Below are 9,939 nucleotides of genomic sequence, written 5' to 3' on the forward strand. Positions count from 1 at the left end.
TCTCTGCCAGGCGCTGTTGTTCCTCCTCCGTCCCTTCCCCTCCCTGGCTTCCGTCGGAGAGCTGGCCATGCTGAGCTGCTCGGCTGTATTCTCACCTCCCCCAGTCCCTCCATCCCTCCATCCCTCCTTCCCTCCATCCCTCCTTCCCTCCTTCCCTCCTTCCCTCCTTCCTTCCTTTCTTGCATCTCGCTCACTCCTTCTCCTGCTCCCTTATTATCTGAAGGTATACGCCTGTTTTAATTTCATAATAAATAAATAAATAAATAAATAAATAAATAAATAAAATGGGACGATGTCGAAATTGAATATATCGTGATAAAAAATGTGGCAATACGTATGGCAGAAAAATGTATCCTTACATTAGCTCCATTTTATTCGGCTGTAGTAATCAAAAATGAGACTGTGTGACCCACAATTTCACAAACTCTCCATCCAAATGATATTACCATTTGCACGTTGTAATGGCATTCTTAAATTGTTATTTACATTTTAGCAGCCAATGGAATCGCTAGAAAGATTTGTACCTCAGAAATGAACAGAATTCTGCACAGTCTTTTAGGATGACCCGCCCCGTGTTCCGGGTCCTGTGTTTCCGGTCCGCAGTGTTTTCGTTCCCCCGTAGAAATGCAGCAGTAGGCAGCCTAACCTCGCCGGTCACTACGAGTTAGAGGAAAAATAAGAAGCATGGACATACCAAACGAAGTATTCAAAGAAGTCGCCCATGTTTTCTGAACGGAACGCAAGGAGGACTGAGAGGAATTGTTTCCTGGAGTACAGCTGCACTTGGGTTGTTGGCCCCAGATTGAGCCGTATTGTGAGATAAGCATATCATCCCATTCCTACTCAACAATATCTAGTCAGTCATCACAACTTTTTCCCACGTTGTCCCTAGAAAGTTAGTATTTTTCTATTTAGAAGTTTTGCGTTTAGTGAATTGACACCCTTGAAAGAAAGATTTATGACCAAATCAAAGGTTCAGAGGTTCACAGTGAGGCTAGGCTATATGGGGCCACATCTCAGTGACCCTCTTCCCCGTTCTTCTCCCACACTTTCCTCCATCGTCCTGGTTTCCTCCTCTCTTCTTCTCACCTCCCCCTCCCTCCCTCCCGTTCTCTGGATCTCCTTCCATGGTTGTCTTTCCACCCACTCACCCTCAGTCTTCCTCTTTCGTACTCCTTTACTCTCGTTCCACCTCCCTCAGCATGCCCTCCGCATGCTTTTGAATTGTCTGTCATCCTGTCATTTCTCTCTCTTGCTCTCCTTCTCCCCGTTTCCCTGTGTCTCTTTCCATTCTATTCATGTATTCACGATGTAGCTTATGATGCGTACACCTCAAGTAAAGCGTCATTGCTCGTTCCTGATTATTATCATATTCAGGGAAAATAATACACACAATAGTGCCCCCAAAAAATTGGGAGTTGAATATTTACAAGTCCGCGGTATAGCTAATAACATGATATTAAATTGACTGTAATCTTCTGATGTTTCATGATTTTACTGTAAGAAAAGCTACTGATTGCCTTATCAGGGAGGTAGTGATATAGCTGACATAAATCTTTATGATGTAAATTCATAGTTCACATCATAGTAAGTCGTATCAGACTCAGACTGGAGGGGATAGAGTATTTTAAAGTATAAATTCAATATAATGTAAATTCTGCAAATATAATTGATCTTTTTTTGTCATTTATATTGGCGGTTGTCTGTGCTATGACAACCTCAGCAAGAGGTTACCACTACTGTACATCAGGGGTTTTCAAAGTCGGAGGCGGGCCTCCTCAGGGGGGCTCCAAACAGTTTCAGTTTCAGGGGAGGCTCAGTGAATGGAAGTGAAAAAAACGTTACGTTAGTTATTACATTAGTTATCAAATCCCAGAATAGCCTAAATGTGTGTGATTTGGTTAAAGACATAGTTCAGAGATACAATAGTTTTGGAGAATTTCTGTGTTTTTCCCACTTTCCCAGAGGCAGAAACAAATAAATGCCTTCAGAAAGACCTTTTCTTTTTTAAGTATTTGGTGTAGTCTGAAGTGTGTCAAACAGCAATATCAGTCTACCTTGGCTCACTTGTTGAGTATCTATGGATCAAATCATCAAATAACCTACTCATGATCCCATAGGCATCCAGGAATTTAGCTAAACTAAGCGAGTAAACTAGGGAGAGGCACCATTTTCCAAGCTTTGTCTGAGGGGAGGCCCATAGTCTCAGACTTTAAAAACCCCTGCACTACATCATCACTGCATATAATATATATATATATATATATATATATATATATATATATAATATGAGGCCGCTGGTGGTGATGCATCCCAATGCATTTGACATCATTTGCAAGGTAATGCACTTATAAAGCACACTTCATAAAGTGTTACTGAGTGGTATCACCTTGAGTTTAGATAGAACAATAAATCTGACAATAAAATTTGCTATCGTATCGTATCGTATCATATCATATCATACCATCATATCTTATTGTATAGTACTTTCAGACATTGTAAGACTTTTCCAGGCCCTGGGTGAAGGGGAGTGGGAGGCAGGGGGGCGGGTCTTCACTCTGTAACATGTGTAAAGTTACCATGTTACAACAAGCGGAGGTCAATAACCCCGGAACAACAACAACACCCCACCACCACCACCACCACCCGTCACTTGATTGATTATTGGCTCTGGTATCCCAGGCCGGGCTTTGGATGAATGGTCTAACAACAGTCTGGGGCCGGAGGGAGGGCGTTCTGTGATGTTGCTCAAGCCCCGCGTGTCTCATGATCTCCAGTCATGACGGAGTGGATGTTCAAGAGCGCAATGGCTCTGCTGGGAGGATGACATTCACCATAGCAGATAGATAGAAAGAAAGAGACAGAGAGAGAGAGGGAGGGAGGGAGGGAGCGAGAGAGGGAGGAGCCGTGCTATGAAGACAAACAGAGAGTAGTGCTTGAGAAGACACTCAGCTCTGTCAATAACACACCTCATTACCGTCGCGCCGTCATCGGCTTAAGTGCACGCAGGTACACAGAGACACCACGCGCGCACTCGTGATTAGACAGATACCTGAGGAAGTCTATTTCTGTATTACCGGTATGTTTAAGATGAGATAACGCACAAGCAGACGGGAGGGAGATAGAGAGAGAGAGAGAGAGAGAGGGGGGGGGGAGGTAGAGGAGGGGGGAGAAAGAGAGAACCAGCTCGGAGAAAGACAGAGATAGGGAGAGAGATAGAGTGTAAGATAGATGAGGAGAGAGAGAGAGAGAGAGAGAGAGAGAGAAGAGGGACAGATGGAGAGAGCACCAGAGCCAACAGCAGAGCTAAGTGGGTAGTGTGCTCCCCAGACAGCGCTCCATATGGCCTGGCAACGCCATACACAGCCAGGCAACGTGCACACACACACACACACACACACACACACACACACACACACACGTGCACGCACACACACCCCCCACACACACACACGTGGACACACAGCCCCCCTCCACACACACACACACACACACACCATGTTGTGCACACACAGCCACCCAAATACAATCATATTGAAACACGTAGTATATTAGATTAACCCATGGCCACATATCTGCACACACACCCACACACACACACACACACACACATACGTACAGTATGTATGTGTATATACATACTGTATGTTGTACGTACGTCCATACGTTCATACATACATACATACATACATACATACATACATGCATACATGCACACCGTGTGTACACTAGGTTCGATTATAAGATGCATCGCGATGCGGACGTGCACGATTCTGCATCGATTCACAAATGTCAAAAATCGATTATTAAAAAACAAAACAAAAAAACTATTATTTTAATAATCGAATAAAATATAATGGAAGTACATGCAGTTGTTTATTTGGATCATAATACAATGCAATTCCAAATGCACTTTTATTTTAAAAGTAGCCACACAGTGAGAAAAAAGAAAGTGAGAAAAAATAAATGATGTATTGGGAAAAAAGTGATGCATCGATTTAAGATTCATCGAGATGCATCGATAATCGTAATCGAGTCGAATCGTAGCCCTCTGAATCGTAATCGAATCGAATCGTGAGGCCAATGAAGATTCACAGCCCTAGTGTACTGTGTACACACACACACACACACACACACACACACACGCGTAGCCTGTGTACACAACCGATGTACATCACACACCACATAGACTCACAAGCACACAAATGTACATGAACACAGAAACAGATTCACGTACCACATATCTACATGTACACATGCTGGTCCACGTACACACACTAGTACACACTACACACACACACAAACATACATACACACACACACAAACCCACCCACACACACACACACACACACACACACACACACACACACACACACACACCACCACCACCACCACCACCATCATCATCATCATCATCATCATTTCTTGGACTGGTTCAGTCGACTGCTGGGTCGCTTACAAACAAGCTACTGTAACGTGAAAGTACAAACACTGTAGTAACGTGTGCTTTTTTTGCACATAAGGGATTCATTCCAAAAACGTTATACACATACACTTAAAAACATACTTTCTTTTTTTTGTTCAATACAATTCAACTTGTATATTGATTAAACACATAGAAGAAGTGTTGAGATTGTATAACTTCATAGAAGATTAGAGGACTTTTATCAAAGAGACCACATAAACCTACCATGATGAGCTCATGACGAATTCTGGTCCAAACTACATCATGGAGTCATAAACTTCCCATGCCGTCCCCCTCTCTGCACTATCCAATAAATCAATGAAAAGCATGGCGGACCATTTCATTTCAGTCCCATAATGGCTGTTGGAGTGGGGTATAATGGGTGTTAGGGGATGGGGGAGGTTTATTGGTTAAGAATTTAGGATCTGTTAGTTTAACTCCTCGTTTGGGCTCTAAAAAGTCTAGAAGTGCATGACGGATCAGCGTTTTGGACTTCTTCTTCTTCTTCTGTCGGCTGCTCCCGTTAGGGGTCACCACGGCAGATCATCTGTCTCCATCTCTTCCTGTCCTCTGCATCTTCCTCTGTGGTGCCGACCACCTGCATGTCCTCCCTCACCGCATCCATAAACCTCCTCTTTGGCCTTCCTCTTTTCCTCTTACCTAGCATCTTCATCTTCAGCATTCTTCTCTCGACATAACCAGCATTTCTCCTCTACACGTGTCCAAACCATCTCAATCTGGCCTCTCTCACTTTGTCTCCAAACCGTCCAACATGAGCTGTCCCTCTCATGTACTCATTCCTTATTCTCTCCAGATGAACATCTTAGCATCTTCAACTCTGCCACCTCCAGCTCCGCCTCCGGTCTTTTCATCAGTGCCACTGCCTCTAAACCAGACAACATAGCTGCTCTCACTACCGTCTTGTAGACCTTCCCTTCACTCCTGACACTCTTCTCCAGCCACTCCACCCTGCCTCCACTCTCTTCTCCACCTCTCTTCCCCACTCCCCCCTTACTTTGGACAGCTGACCCCAAGTATTTAAACTCGTCCACCTTGGCCACCTCAACTCCTTGCATCCTCACCATCCCGCTGTCCTTCTCATTCAGGCACGTGTATTCCGTCTTGCTCCTCTACTGACCTTCATTCCTCTTCTCTCCAGTGCCTACCTCCACCTCTCCAGGCTCTCCTCAACCTGCCTTTTGGACTATGATGAGCAAAAGAATAGCAGAAGCTTCCTCTCACTCTCAATAATGTTTTCCCAGTCTGATTTAATTTTCCTTTATCTTGTTATTTTTGTATGCATTGAGCACCGCTATAATGTGGCTTATTATAGAAGAGTTTGAAGCATTGAAAATTCAAGCGTCCTCTCAATAAGAATACAAATCTTCAATAGTGAATTTACACAGCAAGTGGACATTATTAGTAAACAAGTAGCAATTTGGTAAAGACAGCATTTTAAAATCTATACCTAATTTAAATTATTTCAAAGGCAAATTAGACTAACGACATTTTCAATAACATTTGCTTTAGAATTTCATGTTTAAGGTCAGATTTAACCCAGTCCAAAGATACAGAAAAACTGATAAGTGAGGCTCAACTTGTGAGAGTACAAAGAACTCAGCAATATTTCTGATGCAAAAGGGACACTTTGAGACAGACATGCAGCTGATAATGTGTCCCTGTTCCCCAGTGGAGCAGAGACTCATGTGTCCCTGTTCCCCAGTGGAGCAGAGACTCATGGGAAGACCAGGGGCCGGTTGCACCAAGTGGTCTTAACTATGCCTGGTCGTAACTCCTACGTCGGTCTTAGTTAAGACCAGTCTTTAGAGTGGATTTATGCCTGTTGCACCAACAGGGCTTACGTCTGGTCTTAACTAGGCCGGTCGTAGCAATGCGCGTCCATGTGAATTGCCAGGGAATGCACCCTGATTGGATGATGTTGCAAAAATGTGCCTCGCGACCTGCTTGGAGCGTCACTGTGCCACTACGCTCTATCAGCCACTACTACTGTAAGTGCATCACTACACCCTCCCTCCTCCCACCCTCCCTCGCTCCGGGGGAAAAATGGCGGCGATTGAGTGCCAGACAGTCTGAATGAAATTGAATGTAACGTTCCCAATTCTATGTATTAAATTCTAAAAAACGAACGGCAACATTTGGGAAGGCTAAGCCACACAACTAGTTCTTTATAATCTAACATCATGCTTCGATGGCGACGTTATGACGGTGACGATGACGGTAAGGACTCAAAAAGGTCTCCGCTGATATACACGGAGATCTCTGTTACAGGCAGGCACTACGCCTCCTCCTGACCAGGCGTAAGAGTTACGCCTGGGCGTAGTGAAAAGAAGGTTAAAGCCCTCTTGGTGCAACCGGCGTAGCTGTTAGGTCGTAAAGTTACGACCGGCGTAGCTTAAGACGAGTCGTAAGACCACTTGGTGCAACTGGCCCCAGGAGAACAGCCAATGCCTGAAGGAAGTGAGGAAGTGACTCTCGGCCAATCCCAGGGCTCAGCGAGGTTACTACAGCGCTGCTGGGCCGTCGCCACGGCGCCCCGCTACCAGGAGACACCTGGCCAATCACATCTCGTGATGCAAGGTGTAAACATCCTTACATTACAGTACATCCGTGTTGACTGGACAGAAGCATGGTGGGCTAATGTACAGGTGAGGGAGGGAGGGAGGGACAGGGTTGTATTCACCTTATGCAGCCCCGCCCACTTGACCCATTGTATCATGACTTCCTGTTCAAAACGCCGGCTGTTTTACCTGCTCAAACTAGTCTGACTCACCTGGTCAAACCCAGTTTGACTCACATTATGAGTCAGACTCGGTTACTGGGTTGGGTTTCAGACTAGATTTATGAGTCACAGGAAGTGTAAATACAATTGGGAACTTTCGATTGTATTAACACTTCCTGTTCGTCTCTCAAGCCAGATGGTCTCTTCTACATAAGGTGAACAGAGCAGAGGTTTTCAAAGTGGGAGGTGGGCCTCCCCAGGGGGGCTCCAAACAGTTTCAGGGGAGGCTCACTGAATGGAAGTGAAAAAATATGACGTTAGTTATTACATTAGTTATCAAGAGGAGATCACATAGAATAGCCTCAGCGATTCCCAACCTGTGGGTCGCGGCCCTCTGGTGGTCCGTGGAGATATTGCAAGTGGGCCGCCAAATCATTACTTCTCAATTACAGTAAGGAGAGTAAATGGGCCATAATGTATGTGCCTAATGTGTGTGTGTGTGTGTGTGTGTGTGTGTGTGTGTGTGTGTGTGTGTGTGTGTGTGTGTGTGTGCGTGCGTGCGTGCGTGCGTGCGTGCGTGCGTGCGTGCGCGTGTGTGTGTGTGTCTGTGTCTGTGTGCGTGCGTGCGTGCGTGCGTGCGTACATGCGTGCGTGTCACAATTTCATGGTCACTGATGTGTATATAATATACATCCATATATACTATAATATATGGAAGTGCAGCAGCTGTAATATTGTGGTGGAGATGTAATGACTGTATACTGTTGACCCAATGGTCTGTAGTCCAGGCGTTTCAGTGTGCTTTGCATTAAAAGCACTTTAAAGACATGATATTATCTCTTCTCCCGATCCAATGGCCTCTGCAGGAGGAAGAGGCTACTAGTGTCCAGACCAGAAGTATTCAGAGAGATAATGTACTCGGGAATACCGACCGGAATGGCCCGGATTGGTATAATGTTATAAACGGGGCTGTGTTGTGGGATTCCTCAGGGAAGCAGATGTGCTCCAGCTGACTATACTCTATAATCCCCCCCCCTCACTCTCTGATCCGACAACACACACTCTCTCACACACACACACACACACACACACACACACACACACGTCTTTTGATCATTGTGCGGTGGGGGGGGGGGGGGGGGGCACTCACTACAGGCTGTAGTATCTGTAGTCACTGTAAACAGAAATGTATGGAAGCAGCCGTGCCAATGAGAACGGGGATGCTCGACATCAAAGGGGCGCAAGATTTAAAAAAAAAAGGAGTCCGTTTCAAGTTCTGTTGGCAATTCAAATCAGTATTAAAAAACAAACGATCAAATAAATAAACTTTGCAAAACAGACACACGTACAGTCGCTAAAGAGAGATGGCAAATGGCATCATAAAGAGTGGAGCCCTTCATAAGGAAGCCTCGCTGAACTCCAGCGTGTCGTCTCATCAGCCAAAAATATGAAATATGAAGTGTGGGGCTGCAGGGGAGAGCATCTCATCCAACACAAATTAACCACGCTCAAATGTGCTTTATTTTCCCAGATGAAACTCAAGTGTCGGCGGCCACTGGTGTGACATGTTGTCTGTGCAACATGAAGCAACAGAATGAACTGGTGTGACATGTTGTCTGTGCAACATGAAGCAACAGAATGAACTGGTGTGACATGTTGTCTGTGCAACATGAAGCAACAGAATGAACTGGTGTGACATGTTGTCTGTGCAACATGAAGCAACAGAATGAACTGGTGTGACATGTTGTCTGTGCAACATGAAGCAACAGAATGAACTGGTGTGACATGTTGTCTGTGCAACATGAAGCAACAGAATGAAATCAATCCACCCCAAAAATTTAAATTCAGTCATTATCTACTCACTCACCCCCATGCCGATGGAAGGACGAGGGGATTTTTTTTTAGTCCACAAAACTGTGACTGGTGACCAACTTTCAAATGTAGCGGGGGGGCGGAAGCCTCCATACTGCCCACCTGGCATAATCCAAAGTCTCCACAAGCCCTGAGATGCCAAGTTGACTTGAAAAGACGTTGTTTACAACCTGTTTATTTCCCTGTAGCCAGGTGCTCTGGGCAGATGGCGCTGTAGCCTAGTGAAGATTTCAGCTCAAAACAAAATGACGTCTCTTCAAGTTCCCTCATTACCAGGTGTCTACTGTATCCTGATTGGTCATTGGGCCATGCATGTCGAAAGAAAAAAAAATTAATAGTAGAAGGAGAATATAAACTGTTTTTATAGCATTATTTCACGTAACCACAGTAGCACATTTAAATTTTTACTTTAACTTTAACTTGAATTCCGGTCCCTTCATTGACTTCCTATCTTGGCACGCAATCATCAAATTCAAGACACTGGGTACTCTACAGGACGGTACACCAGACTGTCCCCTACAGGGCAGTACGCCAGACAGCTCCTCCCTATCTGAAATCTATGGTCAGGTTCCAAACGTCGCATCGTTTCCTCCGCTCCTCCACCCTTGCAGGTCACCTCGCCCCTCCATCGCTACGTGGGCTCAACAGTCCCTCATCCCAGTCACGACTCCTCTCATCCCTGCCCCACAATGGTGGAACCGGGAAACACCGAGCGAGTCGAGCGACTTTAAACGAAAGCACATTCAAACGACGAGCACAGACAGTTTACTGAGCCGTGGAGATGACAGATTGTGTTGCGGAAATTTCGATAAAGTAGAAACTACACGTTCTTTCCTATTCTCAACCCAATGTGTTCACGTG

The 9,939-nt window shown here is 45.2% G+C and overlaps 1 protein-coding gene across 1 annotated transcript in view; it reads right to left on the minus strand.

Annotated features, from left to right (window-relative positions):
* bcl11aa (BCL11 transcription factor A a) overlaps positions 1-1,129 on the minus strand; it is a gene marked incomplete at its 5' end in the record, with an annotated part of 85,726 nt that extends 84,597 nt beyond the window's left edge. Inside the window, one exon of the mRNA XM_083650608.1 lies at positions 1,050-1,129. Coding sequence (XP_083506734.1) covers positions 1,050-1,129 — 80 coding nt within the window. The remainder of the gene's footprint in view (positions 1-1,049) is intronic.
* Between the last annotated feature and the right edge of the window lie 8,810 nt (positions 1,130-9,939).

This window comes from Poromitra crassiceps (genome assembly GCF_964638095.1).
Source record: "Poromitra crassiceps genome assembly, chromosome: 14".
Classification (NCBI taxonomy): domain Eukaryota; kingdom Metazoa; phylum Chordata; class Actinopteri; order Beryciformes; family Melamphaidae; genus Poromitra; species Poromitra crassiceps.